The following is a 25,239-nucleotide window of genomic DNA, read 5'->3' as shown; positions in this document are numbered from 1 at the left end:
TTTTCCAGAAAAAAAAAAAAAAAAAAAAAAAAAATCACGGGAATCAGAGAGATATACAGTGCTCTCCACAATTATTGGCACCCTTAGTAATTATGAGCAAACGTAGCTGTGAAAATAAATCTGCATTGTTTATCCTTTTGATCTTTCATTCAAAAAATTATAACCTTTCATTAAAGGAAAATAATTGAAAGTTTTGCATTATGAAATAAATGTTTTTCTCCAAAACACGTTGGCCACAATTATTGGCACCCTTGTATTCAAAACGTTTTGCAACCTTCTTTTGCCAAGATAACAACTCTGAGTCTTCACCTATAATGCCTGATGAGTTTGGAGAACACCTGACAAGAGATCAGAGACCATTCCTTAATGTAGAATCTCTCCAGGTCCTTCAGATTCCAGCTCCATGCTGGTGCTTCTTCTCTTCAGTTCACTCCACTCATTTTCTTTAGGGTTCAGGTCAGGGGACTGAGATGGCCATGGAAGAAGCTTCATTTTGTGCTCAGTGACACATTTTTGTGTTGGTTTTGATGTTTGTTTTGGATCATTGTCCTGATGGAAGATCTAACCATGGCCCATTATTGGATTTCTAGCAGAAGCGGTCAGGTTTTGATTTTTTATATGTTGGTATTTTATAGAATCCATGATACCATGAATCTGTGTCCAGGGCCTCCAGCAGAAAAATAGGCCCACAACATTAAAGATCCAGCATTATATTTAACCGTGGGCATGGGGTACCTTTTATCCATGTGTGGATCTCCATCTGGTGAGTTTGCTGCCAAAAAGCTTCTTTTTTTTCAGCTTCATCAGACCATAGAAGCTAGTCCTGTTTGAAGTTCCAGTCGTGTCCAGAGCAGAGGATTTTTCTTGAAACCCTCCCGAACAACTTGTGGAGATGTAGGTGCTGTTTGATCATTTTTTTTTAGGCTTTCTGAGACTCAAGACTCAACTAATCTCTGCAATTCTCCAGCTGTGATCCTAGGAGAGTCTTTGCCCACTCAAACTTTCCTCCTCAGTGTGCATTAAGATGATTTAGACACATGTCCTCTTCCAGGCAGATTTGTAACATAGTTGATTGGAACTTCTTAATTATTGCCCTCATAGTGGAAATGGGGATTTTCAATGTTTTAGGTATTTTCTTACAGCCACTTTCTATTTTGTGAAGCTCAAAAATCTTTTGCTGCACATCCAAACTATATTCTTTGGTTTTACTCATTGTGATAAATGATTAAGGGAATTTGGCCTTTGTATTTTCTCATGTTTATACTTCTGTGGAACAGGAAGTCAGGACAATTTCATGTTTATGATCACCCTGGTGTAAAAATGTAAATATGAATGGGAATATACTTCAGAGATATTTTACTCATAAGAATTTCTAGGGGTGCCAATAATTGTGGCCAACATGTTTTGAAGAAAAACATTTATTTCATAATGTGAGTTTCCCCCCACTTTCAACTGTTTTCCTTCAATGAAAGGTTAGAATTTTGTGAATTTTTTGAATGAAAGATCAAAATGATAAACAATGCAGATTTATTTTCGCATCCACCTTTGCTCATATTTACTAAGGGCATGCCAATAATTGTGGAGGGCACTGTATAGTCTTATGATATAGCAAGTAAAAACATGGCATATCATCTCATAAAACTTCAGTCCATGTAACAGCAGGGTGTTGTTGGCTCCACTGCCAGTGATGGTGCACAACGCTGGAGGACATACTAAACACTTCATTTGAAAAACGCTAAAGTAACTTCATGTTTAATGTACCAAAACAACCCCCAGGGAGAACAAAATTTCCCTCACAGTTATCACACAATCCACTGCAACTATCTGCAAAGGAATGACACATAACCCAAAGTGAAAGACAATATATTTACATTAAGCACTTTTCTCACGCTTTGTCACTCTCTCTCTCTCTCTTTTTCAGAAATCCATTGTAAGAAAACAGCTAAAAATGGCTTGATGTTCTGAGCAACAACCTTGGAACACAGAATTTCTCTCAAACCTTAGTGATCAAGGACACTATTGTCAGCCAAAAATTAGATACTACAAAACACAATATTTGAAGTTTTCTCCTTTTTTGTATCCCATTATAAGACAGACACTTAATGTGGTTTTAATGTAAGTCCACATTTGAATTTGGACCTTACCATTTTTTTCCAACTGAGAAATGCCATTGAGAAATTTTACCAGTGAGAAATAACTCAAAGTAAACTTTCTCATTGGATTACGGTGTTGTTGCTTTGACAGATAATATCTGCTCTTGTGTTCATAACAAGTGTGAGAGAAAATTGGTTGTCCCTGGTTGTTTACTTAGTACATTAAGAGATGTAATGCTGCCTTCACATGCTATAGGAAATTCAATAATTCCCATTTCTGAAGTTGTGATTACGAGCTTATCGCATTCCAGTTTCGACATGAGAGGACGTTCATGTGCAATTTTTAAACTCATATTTACGATAATTCCGAGAGCATGTGAAGGCAGCATCAGTCCATACTCCATCATCTTGGATGTCAGTTTAAATTTGTATCTAATAATAATGGATCTAAAATATCAGTTTCACCTTTATTTTACAGTATGTGCACTTATGTGTACTTACAGTGTACTACCTAAGAAAGTAACATAAGGTAACTACATTAAGGTTAGGTTTAAGAGTAGGTTCGTGTTTAGTATTCCTAGTTATTTCCCAGTTATTATAATAAATACATAACATATTCATTTATTTCTATGGAGGTTATGGGCTATCTAAAGGTGCAGTTTATTTCCCATTAAAAAGGATGGCCTAGAGCACTTTCCAAAAATATTGTATTTGGCATCCTATTATTATTATTATTTTTAAAAAATGTGCAGTGCATTTTTTAGCATTGTTATTCTTTTATATTTCAATATAATATATATTTCAATATTCAATTTTTTACTCATTTTGCAGCCTCTTTAGAAGTTTGCTGAGGCCCCCTTGTGTGATTATGGAGAATCACTGGCCTACAGCACTTTTTAAAGCAAAATCTCTGTTTCTTGGAACCCTGTTACCTATTCTGGTGTATTTCTATTTTTAAGTATTTCATTAAAAAGTTTATTTCATAATGTGCTACAAAATATCCAAAATTTTAAACTGAATTCATACATGTCTCAAATTTTGAAAAAGAGGTTTGCAAGAATTGTGATCCTCAAAAACAACATATAGTAGGCATACTGTGAGGTGGAATATTAAATTTTCTGACAGATAAGCAACTCCATTCATTTGAAAGTCAACAAAAATACTGAAAAATACTGATGATTTTTTTTTTTTTTTTCATATATAATGAATGTGGGAGTGTGACTGGAAGTGGTTCAAAGAAAAAGCCTGATGAAGATGTGGATGCTTTTACAGCTCGACCTACAGCCCGGGAACCACAGGTATAAAAAGGGTGCTTCACCAGAGTCAGACTACATTACGTTATGAGTTACCACTTTATGGATTAGGCCTATAATCTGGTCTGTTTCAAAACTAGTCTCCTTTGTCCAGATAGGAATAAAATAAATCCATTACATTTTACCCATTTCCTTTCCCAAAATATGTACCACTTTAACCCCGTGTTAATGTATTATGATAATACAACAACACTAACGTTAGTAACAATAGCACTGTTAATGGAAACTGTGTTAACTCACTTTATTTTGAAGGGGTTGTAGGTCAGAGACAGGACTTTTATTTTGAAACGGTGTTTCGGTTTGCAGCCTTCATGTTAAACCCGGTAGTGGAGCTCACGTAATGTTCAGTAATCTGATCATGTGAAACGATCAGCTGGATGATCAAAACATTAATGTCAGGATGTATTAACATGTTTCTAGAGTTTATATCAGACCTGCGCATCATCTGTTAGGTGAGAGAGCTACAAAATCGCACTTTAACTGACATTTAAGAGCAAGTGTTTTCGTGTTATTTACAATGTTTACACATCTGTAACGTTAGTAGGTTATTACCAGACTATCATCATCATTTTATATAACATATTGTCTTCAACTGACAGTAACAAATATTTTAAAGTGCCATGGTATTGTTTGAGGTACCTTGGAGTATCATGTAAATACCATGGTAACTACTGTATGTGAATACCATATTAAATTTTAACTATTCGTTTAATGTATGTATGGTGTATAGTACTGTGGTATTACCATGTTTTGGAAATGGCACCATGATAATACCATAATTGTTTTTGAAATATACCATGTAAATAAATGGTAATCATTCAGTATATTTATTCTCTTGTTTAGATATAATGTCGGGCCCTCACTCATTTCTGGGGTGTGTGAGAAGAGGTCTGCAGTTAGATGTGTTTAAGGATGTTGCTCGTCAATATCCTGTCATCTTCTGTATCTTCACCTTTATGGTCTCCTCCACCATCATCCTCAACCAGTGAGTACTTGCATATTTAAATGGATAGTTCACCCAAAAATTCTGTCATTATTTACTCACCCTCAAGTTGATCCAAACCTGTATACATTTCTTTGTTCTGTTGAACACAAAAGAAGATATTTTGAAGAATATGGGGAACTGAACAGTTCTGGGGCACCACTGACTTCCATAGTATTTTTTTTTCTCCTACTATAGAAGTCAATGGTGCCCCAAAGCAGCATGGTTACAAACTTTCTTCAAAATGTCTTCCTTTGTGTTCAACAGAACAATGAAATTTATACAGGTTTGGAACAACTTGAGGGTGAGTAAATGATGACAGAATTTTCATTTTTGGGTCAACTATTCCTTTACGTGAGACATATTCTGAAGCATGTTATTTCCCCCCCTGAATTCCACTTATAATGTCAATCAAGGTTTTTGCACCAAAAATTGTGTACCAGTACATGATTGGTGATTAACAAATGTATCCCCATGCTTTTAACTTTTTTCCCAGGTATCTCCACATTCTCATGGTTTTCTGGTCGTTTCTGGCTGGAGTGATCACATTCTACTGCTCTCTCAGCCCGGAATACCTGCTGCCGAATATTCTCATCTCAGTAAGGTCCACGAGGAAAGTAAGTGTTAGAAACCAGACTGTTGTCAGGAGCCAGGAGTGCCATAATGAGAGTGTTTAATAAGACATTATTCAGTTACATTATGTGAACAATAAGCAACCCAGTCAACCAAAATGTGGTATTGATACAATCACAGAATATGCATGTACACACCACATCCCCTCTCTTGATAATGCTTTATTATCACAGAAGTACAGTACAGTACAGTCCAGTCCAAACGTTTGGAACCACTAAGATTTTTAATGTTTTTAAAAGAAGTTTCGTCTGCTCACCAAGGCTACATTTATTTAATTAAAAATACAGTAGAAAACAGTAATATTGTGAAATATTATTATAATTTAAAATAACTGTGTACTATTTAAATATATTTGACAAAGTAATTTATTCCTGTGATGCAAAGCTGAATTTTCAGCATCATTACTCCAGTCTTCAGTGTCACATGATCCTTCAGAAATCATTCTAATATGCTGATTTGCTGCTCAATAAACATTTATGATTATTTTCAATGTTGAAAACAGTTGTGTACTTTTTTTCAGGATTCCTTGATGAATAGAAAGTTCAAAAGAACAGCATTTATCTGAAATACAAAGCTTCTGTAGCATTATACACTACCGTTCAAAAGTTTGGGGTCAGTAAGAATTTTAATTTTTATTTTTTTGAAAAGAAATTAAAGAAATGAATACTTTTATTCAGCAAGGATGCATTAAATCAATCAAAAGTGACAGTAAAGACATTTATAATGTTACAAAAGATTAGATTTCAGATAAACACTGTTCTTTTGAACTTTCTATTCATCAAATAATCCTGAAAAAAAATATTGTACACAAACATTTCGTCAGTAAAGCCGGTTCCCTGATTACCGCTAAATCGCCATCACCTGCTTTCAAATGGAGCGGCATTTAATAGACAGAGCCGTAGATCACTGACAAGCTACGCAATATCGCGTTCATTATCGAAGGCGATTCATCTGCGATATGAACGTGATATTGCGTGGCTTGTCAGCGATCTACGGCTCTGTCTATTAAATGCCGCTCCATTTGAAAGCAGGTGATGGCGATTTAGTGGTAATCAAGGAACCGGCTTTACTGACGAAATGCGCGTGACAATCGCATGCGATATATCGCCCAGCCCTAACAATTGTACACATTAAATGTTTCTTGAGCAGCAGATCAGCATATTAGAATGATTTCTGAAGGATCATGTGTCACTGAAGACTGGAGTAATGATGCTGAAAATTCAGCTTTGCCATCACAGGAATAAATTACTTTGTGAAATATATTCAAAAAGAAAACAGTTATTTTAAATTGTAATAATATTTCACAATATTACTGTTTTTACTGTATTTTTAATTAAATAAATGTAGCCTTGGTGAGCAGACGAAACTTCTTTTAAAAACATTAAAAATCTTAGTGGTTCCAAACTTTTGGACTGTACTGTAGTTGTCTTCAACTTTCTGAAGTGGGAGCCTTAGTAGATGGCACTTTTTTGAAATAGAAAAGGTAGATGTTCCCACACTGAAATTAAAGGAAATGTTATTACAACAAAAAATTTCTGAAGCTTTCATTTCATGTGTGGACATCTGCCTTTATTTATTTATTTTTTATTTCCTGCACCTGAACTCAATTTGGTTTTGGATATGCACACCTATTTAATATTTTTTGCAGTCTTGTAGTAATATAGCCAATTATGTTGTAAGAAGAAGAAAAAAATCAGAGCCAATATCCAAGTAAAAAAGTTTGTGATCATTCTTTGAGTCAAATCCATAGAGTCATGGCCACAGTAAGCAATTCTTGGGGCAGGACTTATGCTGGTTTCACAACACAAACATGAGCGGGACATGCCCAGCGCATATTTGTTTCGGCGTGCATGTTAACCAGTGGATGCATTCACACCGGGAGCAGGAGCAACGTGTGAGCATCAAGCAGGAGCAGCATGTGAGCAGCAGTGAAGCGGGGGTTTCGGCACGAGTCTATTTTTTGCTGCACTGCTGACGCTCAATTAAAGTGAAAGCACACTTTTGACTAACAAAATAAATATAATTTCACACAAAAGGTGTTCAAAATGCACAGAATAAGCATGTCTGGTGTGTTTTAACAAGAATATGACTGTCAGAAAAGAAAATGAAGAATCAAAAATATTTATAGAAGATTTACCCAGTTAAACTTGTTTTTAATTATTCAGTTTGTGTTAAAGTATGGTGTATTATAAAAAACTAAAGTAAACTAGCTAGATAATATGATATATAACATTCTTTTAGTTATTAATCAGACAGCTGTATAGGCTCTAGCATACTTGAATGAAACCCGAGTTTGCGCTCTTTTTTTTCGCAGTTTGCTGTCATGTAAACATGTGAATGTGGTAGATGATTGTAAACGTGCACGCAGTAGACCAACTTATAAAAACAAATTTATAGCTGTCTTTGTAAAGAAATGCTTACTTTATTTGTAGCTTGGAGCTGCTGCTGTGACGCTGTACAAGCGCTTCCAGTGTGAATACTCGTGCGTCTCTGCAACTTATGTATTTACGCTCACGCTTGCAGTGTGAATTGGGCGTTGGGCTGTGTGTCCACCTAAGGCCAGAGTATTTTTTCCCCAGCGTAGGACTTTTTTTCCTAAGACCAGCATATATTTTTCAGTTGATGAGGCGCTGAGTATTTATTTCACCCTGAACGCTTGGCATTTTTATTTCTGGAAGCCAAGAGTTGAAAAATGTTCAACTTTAGGTAAAAAACGCAGTACTCATCGCTGTCACTTTTTACTCAGCCATCCAATTACAGTGGATCAACTGCCATATCATGCTTGTGCAACGGCAACATAAGACAACAACAAGCACAATAACAGAAACATTTAAAACAAGAGTCAAAGCAAATACTTTACATTGTATCAAAGTTTTTATATTCAGAAACAAATATCTGTGAAATCAGATACTAGTAGCACTTCTGTGGATATTCCATATTCCGTATCATAACAACTAAAGCATCTTAACAGAAAAAAAACGCTCTACAGCAAAGCTTTTTCAGAAAAGCACTTAATTAGGTGCCTCTGGAAAATTGTGATTGCTTTCCAGAGAGATTATGCCCTCCTTGGTTTAAATGCGATAACTCCAGCCCATCATAAAAGGCCTGGTTGTCCCTGCTTATTGTCAGCACTGCATAGAATATGGCGAGGTGTTTTCAGGTGACCATTCTTGCTGTAAGCTAAAGCCAGCTGGCACCTGGGAGTAAAGTGGAAGTATTGGTCAGTCTCACATCTACAATAACAGGATCATCTAGAAACTTCTTCAGCATAGCCCACTTTGCTTGCTGTTTTTCTGATACCCCTCCAGTGCAGGTGAATGTGATAGGGTTTCATAGGGGTGGTCCCAGTCTCTTCTCGTCTAGTCAATGATCTGCATGTACGACCAACCACTTTACCCAGTTCATCTGTTTAACTTTCCCTCAGCCCTCTTACTTTCCCTTCCTCCCTTCCCTAGCCTGCAATGTGGTAGGGAAAGCTAATTAGTAAACAGTGATGGATCCAATCTTCACCATTCGGGGAACCCCTCACCCTCTATAAGGGTGAGTTCTTCCTCAGGTTCTGCTCACTCCCAAGTTCATACTGCACCTTGGACAAGGTGAGTTACATGCACTCATCTTTCCCTTCCCTGAACTTGGGAGGACATTATACGGGGCCTTCCCATTTGTCGGTTTTTCCATACCAATTTAATGTAGATTTGGTGCCCTGAAACAAACGTATGATACATTCCTTTCACTGCATCCAGCTCTGCAGATTTGGTATAATCCACAAACTAAAAAAAGAACAGTGGTGAAAATTCCTTGTATATGGGTCTATGACAAAAGGGATCAATTTGCCAATACACTGATTCACATAATCTACTGCCAGTCACCAGGTGCCATGAGGTTTTCTCACTGTCCACATGGAGCTATCGGAGGGGTATTGGCCCTTAAATATGACCCCCCCCCCCACCCCCTTCCAAACAAGTGTTGGACAGCTGGCACAATTCCTTTCTCCACATCCGTATTTGGTTGGTATTTTCAATTGCACTCACAGGGGTCTTTGACAAGCATGCCTGAATGCTGTAAGGCTATGCAGCTGCGTAAGCTGACCTGCTTGTCTCTCACATAGGGTTCAAGTCACCACTGACACTAGAGCTTTTGTTGGATCATGATTTAGGCCTGCTAGCCATATCCCAACAAGTGGTCCCTTGTTACCCTGCTCATTGGGTTCAGTGTCATTACCATCAGTGCCCAGAGTACTTAATGTATGCTGACATCAGCCTCACTGTGTAGTCCGCCACGTCTTCCCTGGCCTTCTGCTTAACAGAATTCACCTTGGACCAATCAGTTTTACTTTTGATACAGTCTTTCAATGACTGTGAGATCACTTATTAGACATCTCCATCTGCCAGATATCATTTCCCTTCATGGTCAATGAGCAAAGTGCAAGAGGCCTTACTGTGTGGAGTTTACATGTTATCCTGTGTTAGCTTGGGTTTCCTCCAAGTGCTCCAGGTTCTCCCACAATCCAAAGACACACAGCAGTGAGTGCTAACACTCTAGTGGACTGGCCATCTGTCCAGGGTATTTCCCTTCCTTCAGGCCAAGACATCTCCTGCATCCCAGTGAACCTACATAGGACAAGCGGTTCAGAGGATGAATGGATGCTTTTTTGCTTGTTGTGGAATTTTTTTAACAGGATCACCTTCTTTGTTAGCTCATGAGATAGGTCTTGTAATTAGTTGTAATAGATCTTAGTTTATTCTCCATCCTCACACTTTTTAGTACTGCTACTCACAGTGAGGGGGTGCATTTGAGTGTGTCCACTCACTCCTGGGCCATAAGGCCTCCAGATGATTTCAGGCAGGAAGGCGAAAGCATCCTTGTCATCTTCCTGATCAGAGTCCGAGTCTGTATCTGATTCAGCCTTAGACTGTGCACATGTGTTCCCTGCACCATTCTGCGGTGACTGAGGGGCCGGTTGCATAAACTACTAAGACTAGTCTTACAAGTTACACATTTTTTAAGACTGTTCATAACTGATTTAAGTCAAGTACATAAAAATATTGATTGACCTAATTTGAAACCAAAATGTAACACTGATTGCCTCTTGACTAATTGCTAGTTGGTCATACTAGTACTTAAGAAACAGTCTTAACATGTTGGCTATGTTTATGCAACTGGCAGCTGGATACAGAGAGGAAACTGGGGGAGCATTTCCCATAGTAACTGAGCTAACTGAGCTCACTCGCAGATGATTGAGAGTCTGTAACTTATTTTATTTTAAAGGTGTGGTTCAATACAATTTCACTTTTTAAACTTTAGTTAGTGTGTAATGTTGCTGCTTGAGCATAAACAGTATCTGCAAAGTTACAGCACTGAAAGTTCAATGCAAACGGAGATATTGTCTTTTAAAGTTATGGCAGTTTAATGCCTACAAAAATGACCGGTTTGGACTACAATGAGCTTCTTCCCGGGTTGGTGACATCATAAACCATGCAAAACACGCCCCCGGGAAGACGCAACTAAGTGGGCGAGGCCATGTGGTGCAGCATAATGGAAGCGGAAGAGTTGTTTACACCGGACGCGAGCGTCAAAAGATAATAGAACCCATTATAATTCTACACTGTATGCGCCGTGGAAGACGGCTTCCAGAATCTACACAAGTTCAATGCTGGATGGCAATTACCGAATGCACAAAGGCTATTACTGAAAGAAGCAGTTCCCACTTTAAAAGCAGAAGCTGCTGTTTATCGCCCCCAAACTGTAAGTACGTTTTATTGTTTGTACATGTCTTTTATACGTATAGTTCTGTTGCTATTTTTTGATTGCATCAAGGACTTAAACAAAGACCAACACATTTTTGCTTCGCTAGCCAGTTAGCTAAATTATACAAACACAAACAAACTTCTATGTTCAGAGACAAACAGTTGTTCATGCTATAAATTAAACTCTACCTTTACAAAAATGCTGCATGTATTCGGCTACAGTAAAACTTTAATCAGGATAAAACTGTATATTGAAAGCTCACAAATAGCAGTAACAGAATATCTAAACACTTTGACACAAATACTAAATTTAATAATACCATTCATAAATGTCCTTTAAAAGCCATGATTGCAGAGGTTCTGCTTGACCCTCTTCATCTGAGTCTGATTCGGGCTCAATTTGATACAGCAATATAGACGCCATTATTTACATTTCTACTGAAGCACATAACGGCTCTGGTAAAAACTAATGGTAAGGGGCGTGGCGTTTCCGGAAGCTTCAGCGAATCACGATGGCTCTGGATACACTGGGCCAACTAACCAATCTGAGCACATTGCGCATTTCGGAGGGAGCGGCTTCATAGAAGCAGGAAGTCAAACGAGCCGTTCGAATGACAGTGCAAACAGAGGTGTAGAATAAAGGTAAAATAAAATAAAAAAAAAAAAAAAAAAAAAGCATTAAGACATGTTAAACTGTGCCCCAAAAACACAATTAAGCCAAGAAAAAAAAAAAAAAAACTGAAACACCCCTTTAAGATGTTACCTGTTGTCTCTGTAGATTCTGCATCTTTTTATGGCACTGCAACATGAAAGCAGAGAGACTCACCTGCCTCCAGATCTTCACAATAAAAACTGAGTAAATTTAAAAAAGTAAAATTCCCTCCCTTCCCTAACTCCCATGCAAATGCAAACTGAAATACTCCCTACAGAATTTTCCACAACTTATAGACTATTTTAACAAAAGCAGAAACAAACAATGTAGAAAATGTAACATTTTGAGGCAGGAGAAAGGAATTTGTTTGTCTGCAGTCTCCACTGTGCACCATGTGCCCTCATAAATCAAATTGGGAACAGTAAGTTCTGTAATTATCTGAGCTGTTAGGCAATTGAAAGGAAGATTGTAGAGGTAATTGCAGCAGAAATCCTGAAACAAACCATCTAGACACAAACACAACAAATAAATAAATAAAACTACATAAATATATGTCTTTGGACTTAAAAATTGTTAACTCCTTTTTTTTCTGCTTGCAGCTCTTTCAGTTTATCATTAAGCCTCTTAATACGCCGCTTACATTGGGACTTTTTAGTCTCATCCTGGTCTTTGTTCTCTTTATCTGTGTGTCTGCGACACTTCAACCAAACTATAAAAGTCTATCATTGTTCTATTTGCAATCAGTCAACCAACCATAATTTTCTGTTTTCATGTAGGTCCTAAAGTCTTAAAGTGAATATGCAAAATTCACTTTTACATGGTATTTTACATGGTACACTTTTACACTGAAGACACAGTGGATTAGTTTTCTATTTGAAGGGAATGCACCACAGATCTAATATACACATGCAGTTTCTGACTCTGCTGTTTATGTTCACAGGCATAACCGACTGTGTATATAAACTTTTTGTGATTTTGACACACAAAGTGTATTTGACAGTTTAAGCACAATAAAACGTGAAAGAGAAGTTAGTTTAATAAATAAATGCAGATATAAAACTTTAATGATGAAGAAGAACTGCAATGTCCCTGGTTGTGATCGCGATAGCAGAGTATCCGATGCCGTAAAATCTATAATTTGGCTACCATACAACTTTTTTTTTAATTCTTATACAGAAAGCTCAGACTCAGGATTACCTTCAGCCACTTCTTTCTTCTTATTAAGGCATAACACAAGTCACTACACACATACTTTGATATGGACAGGAGTAGTGACACAACATTTCTCTAGCTAGACTGTATCCATAGTTTTTTCTAGCTGGCTCAGTCTTGGAATACTTCAGAGATTTCACATGCTTAATGTCATTCTGTACTGGCATGCTCAAGTTTAAGGTGACAGACCAAATTGAATATAATGTGGGCCAGATATGAAAATTATAATGTAATTTAATGGAAAACTACATGAGTGAAGCTCTGTGGCATGACAGGACTTGGCCTTGGAAGTCGTTGCTGGGCTCTGCCAACAGATCCCGAGTATAATAAATAGTGATAATTAGGCAAAATGATACTGGTAGAACATCAGCACATTTGGGAGGCCTTTCAGCCAATCAGATTTGAGGACTGGAACTACATTTTGGCTATATCGTGGACCGGTAAATTGGCCTGGGCAATACTTGACCATTTGGATAAGTGTTAACTCAAAAAAAATTCCCCCTTTATTTTGTGAAATTGGAGTATATATTGGGTAAAATAAGTGTTTATTCGTCATTTTATCAATATTGTATACAATGCTGGTCTGCATTATGTATATATTATTGTTACAGTTTCCTGATTGGTCAAGGGGAGGAATGCAACAGCAAAATGGATATGGTGGTGAATAAGTGTGCAACAGCAGAGAAAGCACCCCATCTTCAGCGCCAGAATTGGCTCACATCAATAACCCAAACAGCCACCATATATTTCACAAAAGAGAGTAGTTTTTATTTACAAAATCAAACTAAAGTAAAAGAGGAGTATCAGATTCAGAAGGAGGTATTGCCAAAACAATGAACATAAAATAACTCATTAAGCAACTAACTATACTAAAAAGAAAAAACAAAATACAGCAAAATAAGCTAACTCCCTAACTAACATAACCAGGAGAAAAGGTTAATTCAAAATAAAATGGCACCCACCTCCCTACTAACTCCACAAAGTAATCAATAAATCACAAACCAGTAGCCTTAGCCAAACCAAAACAATAGCTGAATCAAAACATTAAAAAAAAAAAAAAAAAAACTCAAGTTAACACTCAATTCTCCCTTTTAAGTCTCAATCATAGAGTGCAATCAGTGAGACAAAGACAAAAAAACTCTACTTCAGTAAGTTTGACACAAATGAGGTAAAGATACACAGAGTCACCAAACTATTTGCTTTAAGACAATATCAAGTTGGGGTTAAGGATGGGATCTCAGCTGCTGCACACAATCAAGCCACCACCAACACTTTTCCCATCCCATCATCCATCCACAACCGGACACTGATTACTGAAGTAATGTGGTGATAATTGTCTTGCAGGGAAAGAGAGAAAGAGAGAGAGACAAAAACAAAGCATAGCTTGAGCACAATAAACCCATTACGGCCCTGGATGTAACGATTACAAGCACTATATTGAACGCCATGCTCTCTAGATATCAGCCAAAAACCTTGATTGACCACTAATTAAAAGTAATGTAAGCACTTGGTAATTTTGTACTACCTCACTTGTTGCTGGAGACTTTTTTTGATGTCTGTACTGTATATTTGTGTATCTACAGCCACAGGAACAGCAGGAATTGTTCCCTCTGGGTCACAGTTGTGCAGTATGTGGGAAAAAACAGTGCAACCGCCACAGGTATGATCTCAAATCTCACAAAATCTTTGATCAACTTGAACTGGGCATATTTCAGTCCAAAATCAAAAGAAAGAAATAAGAAATTATGTCAGTTATGTCTGTAAAAAGGTTCCATTCAGCTTGGGTTTCAAATCAATATGCAAGAAATTATTCTGGCTTGGGAAAGACAAACAAAATAGTATTCAACAAAACAAAAATCAACGGTAGAATTCAACAGCAAAAATTAAAGGGCAGTGGAACACCGTTCATAGTGTGGGGAAGAAGGAGATGGGAACCGTACTCGGTTACTAACGTAACCTTGGTTCCCTGAGATATGGAACGAGTACTGCGTATGGGTGAAAAGTATCCCTTTTTCCCCGCTACTGAAGCCTTTTCAATAACGCAGTATAACCACACCGTCATTGGTTCACTCATAGACAAGTTGTTGAACCAATGGTGGCGCGGCTCAGCTGCGCAGCCTAAGAGAAGAGAGCGCGCGAACATTCCCGCCAAAAGGGGCGGGGTAATGTGCTATATAAGAGAGCGTTTCGCCATAGGCCATCAGGCCATGTCGACTGAAGCGACGACCTAAGCAGCAGCCTCGTGGCACGGCAAGTAACGCAGTACTCGTTCCATATCTCAGGGAACCGAGGTTACGTTAGTAACCGAGTACGTTCCCTTTCGATATTTCACTTGTACTGCGTATGGGGGAACGAATTCAACCGCGCCGTGCCATGCCTCTAGTGGAATGGGCCCTAACTCCGATGGGGCAAGTAGCGCCCACAGAGGAGTATGAAAGAGCTATAGTGTCCACGATCCACCGTGATAGACATTGTTTCGAGACCGGGGACCCTTGGTGCAACCACCGAAACAAACGAATAGCTGATCAGACTGCCGGAAAGGATGTGATCGCTAAATGTAGACGCGTAAAGCCCTAACGGGGCATAAAGTTTCCAGCTCTGGCTCGTCCGATGAACGGGGAAGCGCAGAGAGTGAAATCACTTGTGCTCTGAACGGCGTTGACCCTGAGACCCATGTACTGCAAGTGGCTGAGAAGCACGGATCTGTGGTGCTCTAGTTCTGTGCGCGAGCTGCTTAAAATGAGCCAGTCGTCGAGGTAGTTTTAAAACACGTATTCCCATCTGTCTCAGAGGGGAAAGGGCTGCGTTCATGTACTCCGTAAAAGTGCGAAGAGCCAGGGAGATCCCGAAGGGGAGGACCGTGTATTGGTAAGCCACACCCTCGAACACGAATCTCAAGAATCGTCTGTGATGGGGGGCTATCTGGATGTGAAAGTAAGCATCCTTCAGATCCAGTGAACAGAACCAGTCCTCGTGGAAAATCTGCACGAGGATCTGTCAGGACTTTGAACTTTCGCTTCATGAGGGAAAGGTTCAGTAACCTGAGGTCCAGAATGGGTCTGAGACTTCCCGACTCGCTCTCTGGGAAGGGAACTATTTCTATAGCCCCCTTTCTCAACAGGGTTAAAACTTTGGTTCGGAGGACATGTGTGTCGTCCGCTTGTACCGAAGTCTGAATGACCCCGCCAAACCGTGGAGGTCTTCTGGCAAATTGGAGCGAGTTGCCCTGGCTTATGACCTTCAGAGTCCAATCTGACACGCCGGGGATGGCTTTCCAAGCCTCGGACCGGGTGGCGAGAGGGAGAATAATATCGGATGACGGCCCGCTTAGAAGGGGGTAGAGCACCGCATTGGATGGAAGAGGAAATTTGCTCTTTTGTGATATATTTAAAAAATGGGTCGCCGTGAAAGCGGCAGTTGGTGAGGGCGCAGCACATCTGGGCCCTATTACAGCAGGTTGTGGGGGGTTGTATTATAGCAGCGTTTTTGGGGGGGTCCGGCCATGGTGGTACCTGCCCCAATCCTCTTCCTTCTCAGACTAGGATGACTTAGGGGTCACAGGGTCCAGCACAATCCTGGGCTGGGGTCCGTGGCGCCTGGGGAAGGAGGAGCGCTTAGAAGGGCGCAAGCGTTGCTCTTTGGGCGGTGCTGCTTGGGAATCAGAAGGGGCCTGGCTTGGTCTGCTGAGCCGGCGCAGGCCTGGGGCGGCTAGAGGCAGACGTGGAGCTAGAGAGTTTCGGCAAAAAGTGTCTCATAGCCTGAGAGGACTTCTGCTCCGCAGTAAAGCGCTCTGTGAAGCGGAGCGCTGGCGAGGGGCCTGGCAGCGGCCTGGAAGAAACCACTCTTCCAAGCGGCTCAGTGATGGCTCCTCTGGCGGAGCCCAGTCGAGGTCCAGTTCCTCTACGGCCTTGGACTGGACAGGACGCGGAATAACTCGGCGTCCATGCCGGTGCCGTGATCAATAGGCTCCAATGAAGGCAGGGGGGCGGGGTCGTCCGGCTCGCCAGCCCACGATTCATGTTCAGAGGCTGCCATAGATAAGGAATCGAAGAGCGGCTCTTCATCCGATCCACCGAAGGAGACGAGGTCGCTCGCATCTACAGAGGAACGCTGGTCTGGGCGGGAGAATGAGACGGGGTCTGCTCTCTGTGGGGAGAGGGCGAGGCACGCGGGCGTTGGGCCGACGTGTGCTTGCCCGTCTCCATGCGCTGCACTGTTCTGCCCCGGGGTCTTTTCCTGGCCGGCGTGGGAGACAGGAGGGCATGAACAGGGGGGTCGCTCTCGGAGAAGAAGGCGGCCCGCGAGCGCAGAGACGCTAAACTCATGCGTTCACAGTATGGGCATGAGCCGCCGGCAAGCGCGTCATCTGCGTGGGCAACGCCCAGACATCCAACGCACTCCCCGTGTCCGTCATCTTCGTGCAGCGGGGCTCTGCACGTAGCACAGTGGTGAGGCATTAAAAAATGCCGGTAGTGCCGTGAAAACGGCGATTGGGAGGCTCTTAAACGGCGAGGGCCGGGCTCGTAGCTGTGAAAATCGCTGGAAAGTTGCTCTGAGATGCGGTAAGGTGACCGCGGGAAGACGCTCTCAGGGCGCGCCGGATGGCGGCAGGAGACACGCTGGGAAGCGGCCGGTTCGCGGGAATGGGAGGCGGCGGCTCGACGACGACGCGAAGGCGGCAGTCGGCGAGGGCGCGGGCGCTGCGAGGAGCCGGCGAGTCAGCTGGGTCCCCTGCGGGGCCTCTTCGACGTGAAAGTCAGAATTGCATGATATAAAGTTAGAATTGCGTGATATAAAGTTAGAATTGCGTGATATGAAATCAGAATCGCATGATATAAAGTTAGAATTGTGTGATATAAAGTCAGAATTGTGAGTTATAGTCAGAATTGCGTGATATAAAGTCAGCATTGTGAGTTATAAATTCAGAATTGTGAGATATAGACTTGAAATTGTTACAATGTCCAATTGTGAGGAAAAAAAGACTGACTTTTTTTCTCAGAATTGTGAGTTTATATAAACTTGCAATTCTGACTTTATAAGATTCAAATTTCTAGTTTATATAATGCAGTTCTGACTTTATAATTCTCAATTGTGAGTTTATGCCAGAATTGCGTGATATATAATGTAGTAATTGCGAGTTATGAAGTCAGAATTGTGAGATATAGATTTGAAATTGCGTTATAATGTCCAGTTGTGAGGGAAAAAAGACTGACATTTTTTCTCAAAATTGCGAGTTCATATAACTCGCAACCGTGCTTGCCACAGACAACATCAGTTATTTTGATTTTGAAACTTTTTTGATTGAATAATGAAGATGTAAATGTAACTATAAAGGATTTGTGTTTTTGTTCCAAAGACCGACCCTTCTGCTGGAGAACTATCAGCCATGGCTGGACTTAAAGGTGCCGTCTAAAGTGGATGCCAGTATTTCAGAGGTAGAGCCATAATTCCAGTCATGAATAAAATTATATATTATATAAGCTAATTCAAATTCATAGAACTAATAAATCTTCGCTTGACTGATCTTCAGGTTTTGGAGTTAGTTCTCGAGAACTTTGTGTACCCATGGTACAGGTATGGCTGCTTTAAATGAAAAAATTGCTAAATTCTCAATGTTTTAGCTGGGAAAGTTAAAGCAAAATTCAACTTTTTTTTTCTTTTATGATGATTTGCTATCAGAGATATTACAGATGATGAGGCGTGTGTGGATGAACTGAGACAAACAATCCGTTTCTTTGCTGCAGTTCTGGCTCACCGTGCACAAAGAGTACATAAACCTTTACACAATCTATTGACACAGATATCACAATTTACCTACATCTGTGAAAGGCATACTGACTAAAATGGTCTTGTAGGTGGATGTACCCTCGGTTTTGATGGACAAAATGATGAAAGCAGCTATGAAGCACATTGAGATCATGGCAAAAGCACAGCAGAAAGGTGCGTCCTGTGGTGAAATAATTGAATATTATAGGAGCATATGTCTAGAATTAAGGTTAAATAAACAAATTAAAAAACTATCAAAAAAGCGGTTCTTTGAATTTCTATCCCCATTGTAACATATAGAGCATCTCTGTTGGAACTTATGGTATAAACTTAAGAGTGTAAAGGACATTTTGCATTTTGGCACCATAATTTTAATTAGCTATTTTATTATTATTATTTTTTTTGATTTTGTTTAAATTGTCTGTGTTTGTGTGAACAGTGAAGAATACCGAGAGTCTCCAGCAGGCAGCATTAGCTGAGTACGGTGCCGATATGCATGTTGCCCTGAGGAGCCGCAAAGATGAGCTGCTGTACTTGAGGAAACTCACAGAACTGCTGTTTCCTTTCGTCATGCCACCTAGAGCTACAGACTGCAGGTATCCTTCACACATTCACACGAAGTACACTACCATTAAAAAGTTTGGGGTCTGTAAGATTTTTTAAATGTTTTTGAAAAAAAGTCTTATGCTAGAGGCTGCATTTATCAAAAATTCTGTAAAAATATTACTACAATTTTAAATAACAAATTTTCTGTTAAAATATATTTTAAAATGCAACATATTTCAAAGCTGAGTTTTCAGTATCATTCCTCTGGTCTTCAGTGTCACATGATCCTTTAGAAATCATTCTAATATGCTGTTTTGAAGAAAAAATTCTTATTATCAATGCTTCATTTTTTTTTGTGGAAACTGTGATGATTGATAAAAAAGTTTAGTTACTGTTACTTTTGATCAATATAATGTGACCTTGGTCAATAAAAGAATTCATTTATTTAAAGTCCCTTTGTTGTTAATAATTTTATTCCTTTTAAACTCATCTTTGATCATGAAAATTATATATTTATTTATTTTTCATGTGAAAAAAAAATTATTTGTCTTAAAGGGTTAGTTCACCCAAAAATGAAAATTCTGTCATTTATTACTCACCCTCATGTCGTTCTTCCCCCGTGAGACCTTAGTTAATATTTGGAATGCAAATTAAGATATTTTTGTTGAAATCCGATGGCTCAGTGAGGCCTGCATAGCCAGCAATGACATTTCCTCTCTCAAGATCCATAAAGGTACTAAATCAGTCAGAAGGTCATAAGCCATATCTAAATCAGTTCATGTGAGTACAGTGGTACAATATTAATATTATAAAGCGACGAGAATATTTTTGATGCGGCAAAAAATAAAAAAAATAATGACTTATATAGTGATATGGTGATTTCAAAACACTGCTTCAGGAAGCTTTGGAGCGTTATGAATCAGCGTGTCGAATCAGCGGTTTGGAGTGCCAAAGTCATATGATTTCAGCAGTTTGGCGGTTTGACACGCAATCCGAATCATGATTTGACACAGAAGAATCATATCACTCTGAAGATTCCTGAAGCAGTGTTTTGAAATCGGCCATCACTAAATAAGTTATTTTGTTTTATTTTGTTCTTGTCACTTTTTAACATTAATATTGAACCACAGTACTCATATAAACTGATTTAAATAAGTTTTTAGTACATTAATAGATCTTGAGAGAGGAAATGTCATTGCTAGCTATGGAGGCCTCACTGAGCCATTGGATTTCAACAAAAATATCTTAATTTGTGTTCCGAAGATTAACGAAGGGTGTGGAACGGCATGAGGGTGAGTAATAAATGACATTATTTTCATTTTTGGGTGAACTAACCTTTTAAAATAGTTTGAATGTAACTGTAATATATGTAATATGTAATAATATATGACTTTTTCAAGTCTCTAGGCATGAATTACTTAATGAAAGTTTTATGAGGATCAGTTGGTTTCTCTGCTATACTCATTTAAGCTTTGTGGTTTATTCTCAGATCTTTGGCCCTGCTGATTCGAGAAGTCATGACGGGTTCTGTTTTTCTGCCAATAATGGACTTTGTGGCTGATCCTGTAAGTAAAACACGTTACCTTAAAGGGTTAGTTCACCATCATGTTGTTCTACACCCGTAAGACCACAAATTAAGATGTTTTTTAATGAAATCCGATGGCTCAGTGAGGCCTCTAAAGACAGCAATGCCATTGTAAATCTCAAGATCCATAAAGGTACTAAAAACATATTTAAATCAGTTCATGTGAGTTCAGTGGTTCTACCTTAAAGCGACGAGAATACTTTTTGTGCGCCAAAAAAACAACATAATGACTTTTCAACAATATCTCGTGATGGCCGATTTCAAAACACTGCTTCAGAGCTTTATGAATCGAATCAGCGTTTTTTTTTCCCCTCTACACTTTATAATATTAAGGTAGAACCACCAAACTCACATGAACTGTTTTAAATATGTTTTTAGCACCTTTATGGATCTTGAGATTTACAATGGCATTGCTGTCTTTAGAGGCCTCACTGAGCCATCGGATTTCATCAAAAATATCTTAATTAGTGTTCCAAAGATGAACGGCATGAGTGTGTAATTAATGATATTATTTTCATTTTTAGGTGAACTAACCCTTTCAATGAGGACATTAAACCATAGATATTTTCTCTTTGTCCTTTACTATTTTTGCGCATTAAATTGGCTACAGTTATCTGAATTTTGCTTGTATATTTCATGCAATAGCTGCATTTGATAGAACATAAATAAATAAATAAATGTCTATGTGTGAATCTTAATAATTCACTTTCCCCCCTAGGACACAGTAAATCACATGGTGCTCATCTTCATTGATGATTCTCCAGTGAGTGATTCAACCAAATCAATAAAAGACTGTTCAGTTAGCCTTTCCTGCAAAGTGTGTTTTAATAATGTTTTTTTCCCCCTCTGTTTTTATGTAATTTTGCTGCTAGCCTGAGCCAGTCATCGACCCTCCATCTGCCCTGGTGCCCTTCCTGGAGAAGTTTGCAGATCCACGCAACAAGAAATCATCGGTAGGTAAACTTTGTCACCTTAACATGATGCTTTCAGGTTTATCAGGACGTCTAAAGAAAAGTGATGTAGTGAAAAGGTTGATGAATTCCACACTACCAATATCATTTCAGTGTTTTTTGAGTCCTTGGGTTTAGTAAATATCTTAAAACCTTACAGGTTGCTTGTTTTAATTGTTATTCTGCCAGGTTTTGAAGTTGGATTTGAAGGAAATCAGAGAGCAGCAGGATTTATTGTTCCGCTTCATGAGTTTCCTGAAGGAGGAAGGAGCTGTACATGTCCTGCAGTTCTGCCTAACTGTGGGTGAGGACATGCATTTCACTGCTAACATGCATACAATTCATGACTGTGTCATTAGTAACTAAAAGAGGAGGTGTGGGTTTCTGTTATAAAAATATGTGTTAGTATAATATTCTTTAAGATAACAATAAGGGATATTTATGATTAATCCATGATCGATTAGTTGCCGTTAATTTAACTTCAGGCAACTTCAGCACAAATGTTTTCAGTAATCATGCAGATGGCACAATCACAGTATCTGCTAACATAAAAAATACAAAGAAAGTTCGCAGAATGAATTTCATCTACACATACAGTCCAGTCCAAAAGTTTGGAACCACTAAGATTTTTTATGTTTTTAAAAGAAGTTTCGTCTGCTCACCAAGGCTACATTTATTTAATTAAAAATACAGTAAAAACAGTAATATTGTGAAATATTATTACAATTTAAAATAACTGTTTTCTATTTGAATATATTTCACAAAGTAATTTATTCCTGTGATGGCAAAGCTGAATTTTCAGCATCATTACTCCAGTCTTCAGTGTCACATGATCCTTCAGAAATCATTCTAATATGCTGATCTGCTGCTCAAGAAACATTTAATGTGTACAATTGTACAAAATATTTGTGTACAATATTTTTTTTCAGGATTATTTGATGAATAGAAAGTTCAACAGTGTTTATCTGAAATCTAATCTTTTGTAACATTATAAATGTCTTTACTGCCACTTTTGATTGATTTAAATGAATAAAAGTATTAATTTCTTTAATTTCTTTTCAAAAAAATAAAAATAAAAATTCTTACTGACCCCAAACTTTTGAACGGTAGTGTATAATGCTACAGAAGCTTTGTATTTCAGATAAATGCTGTTCTTTTGAACTTTCTATTCATCATGGAATCAATCCTGAAAAAAAAGTACACAACTGTTTTCAACATTGAAAATAATCATAAATTTTTATTGAGCAGCAAATCAGCATATTAGAATGATTTATGAAGGATCATGTGACACTGAAGACTGGAGTAATGATGCTGAAAATTCAGCTTTGCATCACAGGAATAAATTACTTTGTCAAATATATTTAAATAGTACACAGTTATTTTAAATTATAATAATATTTCACAATATTAATGTTTTTTACTGTATTTTTAATTAAATAAATGTAGCCTTGGTGGTGAGCAGACGAAACTTCTTTTAAAAACATTAAAAATCTAGCAGTGTTATCAGCAGGATATTTGTTTATGTTAGTCCACAAAGTTCCATTGAAAATGGTGCACATTTTTCTCTGTGGTTGCAGCCAGAGTTGGGCCTCGCCATAAAACTGTGCCCTGGAATACTGCCCGCTACAAATGCTGGTTTAATTCAAATATAAGCATTTTAAATTGGTTATTGATCACAAAAGTGATTTATTCTTTAACAATGTTATATTAGGTCTATCAAACGATTAATCACATCCAAAATAAAAGTTTGTTTAAATTATATATATATATATATATATATATATATATATATATATATATATATATATATATATATATATATATATATATATATATATATATATATATAATGAACTCTGTAGTATTATTATTATGTATATATAAATAGACTCACATGAACGTATATATTTAATGAAATATTTGAAATATTTGCATGTGTATATACTGTATATATATTTATATATCATTTTATGTATAAATATAAATATTTTATATATAAATTTAACAAATTTTTCTGCTTTTGTATTTTTTTACAAGATGGACAAAATTTGTCACCAAAAAAAGTCATTTGGTTTAACCAAAATTTAGTTTTTACCGAATGACACATTTGGTTATACTGAATGACGATATTTAAAAAAAATATCTAGCTAGCTACCTAGTTAGCTTGCTATCTGTTTAGCAAAACAACAATCAGACATTTTATATTTAGTACAAGTTTTTAAAGTATTACAACATTTTTCATGTTTTATAGTGGTTGTACTGAATGACCTGATGTTTCGGGACATGTGTGTAAGCAAGTTAGGACATGAATTTTTCAAAAAGTTAAAAGAGAGTTAGTTACTTTGCTTCACGACCATGTGGTCCTTTGCAGGTGTCTGAATGATGTCACATCCTGTCACATGATATTGACCACATTACTTGATTCAAAATGTTCCCTTTATATTGGTTACTCCGAATGACATCAAGGAAAAGCAAATTTTTCCAGACATTCTTTCTCATAACAAAGCAACGACTTCTACACATTATTGTAATACCATTTTGCTCTATGTTGATATTTGATGTTACAAAATCATGCCAGAATAAAAAATATATACATTAATTTCATTTTAAGATATTTTAATCACAAATTAAGTGGCTGTATTGGCCTTTAGATGGTTAAACCGAATGACTTTTGACACAAAATCTTTAAAATACCTTTATAAGTAACAAAATATAATTAAAACCTTTTGGATTTGATAAAATCTCTAGATCTAGGTGTACTACCTTACATACTTTGGAGGTCATATCTTTGTTTTTTATTATTATTAAGGCCTTTGGACAAAAAATGACATCACGTCATTGACCCATATATACATGATAATTATACAGTGTACACACACATATTATTTAAACACAAACTTTTATTTTGGATGCGATTAATCACGATTAATCATTTGACAGCACTAAAGTATATACAACACAGTTATTAGATCAGTGCAGGAAAAATTAATAACTTTGAATAGATAACTTGGTTTACAAAATTCACACGTATTGTGAAAAGTGAACAGCAATTGTTCAAAAGGTCAAAATGTTAACCTTTACAATGTTTCATATTAAAAATGAATGTAAATGAACATTAATGTGAATGAAATTTTTTTTTGTGTTTAGAGGAGTTTAATGACAGGATCCTGTGTCCTGATCTGAGTGACACAGAGATGCAGCGTTTGCATGAGGAGGTGCAGAAGATCTATGGAACTTACTGTCTGGAGGAGAGCATCGACAAGATCAGCTTTGACCCTTTCATCATAGAGGAGATCCACAACAGTCAGTCTCATTACAGCTTTCTGTGCAGCACCTGTATTATGTGCCATTGTCTCTCATTGTTCTCTCTGTCTTTGTCACATCCTGTAGTCGCTCAGGGGCCGTATACAGGCGTGGTGAAGCTCCAGACGATGCGATGTCTATTTGAGGCCTATGAACATGTGTTGTCTCTGCTGGAGAAAGTGTTCACCCCCATGTTCTGCCACAGTGATGAGGTATCCTCCTGGAATTGTTTGTATTTTAGAGCTGCTGAAGATGTTGTGTTTAAACTCTTCATCATGCATCTGTCTCTGTTTATCCTTAGTATTTTCGACATCTGCTCTGGGGTGCTGAGTCTCCTGCTAGAAATTCAAAACTAAACAGGTGAGTTTTCTTCCATTTGTATGTGTGTGTTGCTACATTTACACAGCAGCAGAACACAGTTGGGATTGCTAAAAATAGTTTTGTTCATACATAGTTT

General features: G+C 38.0%; 1 protein-coding gene across 4 annotated transcripts in view; it reads left to right on the top strand.

The window, feature by feature from the left end:
- The first annotated feature begins 3,711 nt into the window (after positions 1-3,711).
- The window catches only part of snx14 (sorting nexin 14), a 49,662-nt gene continuing 28,134 nt past the window's right edge, over positions 3,712-25,239 (top strand). For all 4 annotated transcript variants that reach the window (XM_067383564.1, XM_067383563.1, XM_067383565.1 and 1 more), the window contains exons 1-16: positions 3,712-3,858; positions 4,250-4,391; positions 4,885-5,005; positions 14,216-14,292; positions 17,989-18,067; positions 18,163-18,206; positions 18,312-18,399; positions 18,488-18,572; positions 18,838-18,994; positions 20,434-20,509; positions 21,248-21,292; positions 21,402-21,482; positions 21,669-21,783; positions 24,627-24,782; positions 24,870-24,994; positions 25,084-25,142. In XM_067383564.1, the coding sequence (XP_067239665.1) occupies positions 4,255-4,391; positions 4,885-5,005; positions 14,216-14,292; positions 17,989-18,067; positions 18,163-18,206; positions 18,312-18,399; positions 18,488-18,572; positions 18,838-18,994; positions 20,434-20,509; positions 21,248-21,292; positions 21,402-21,482; positions 21,669-21,783; positions 24,627-24,782; positions 24,870-24,994; positions 25,084-25,142 (1,445 nt within the window). In that variant the 5' untranslated portion in view covers positions 3,712-3,858; positions 4,250-4,254. The remainder of the gene's footprint in view (positions 3,859-4,249; positions 4,392-4,884; positions 5,006-14,215; positions 14,293-17,988; positions 18,068-18,162; positions 18,207-18,311; positions 18,400-18,487; positions 18,573-18,837; positions 18,995-20,433; positions 20,510-21,247; positions 21,293-21,401; positions 21,483-21,668; positions 21,784-24,626; positions 24,783-24,869; positions 24,995-25,083; positions 25,143-25,239) is intronic.

Source organism: Chanodichthys erythropterus, chromosome 4, assembly GCF_024489055.1.
Source record: "Chanodichthys erythropterus isolate Z2021 chromosome 4, ASM2448905v1, whole genome shotgun sequence".
Taxonomy (NCBI): domain Eukaryota; kingdom Metazoa; phylum Chordata; class Actinopteri; order Cypriniformes; family Xenocyprididae; genus Chanodichthys; species Chanodichthys erythropterus.
The sequence above is the reverse complement of the archived record's forward strand: the minus strand, read 5'-3'. Positions and strand labels throughout refer to the sequence as shown.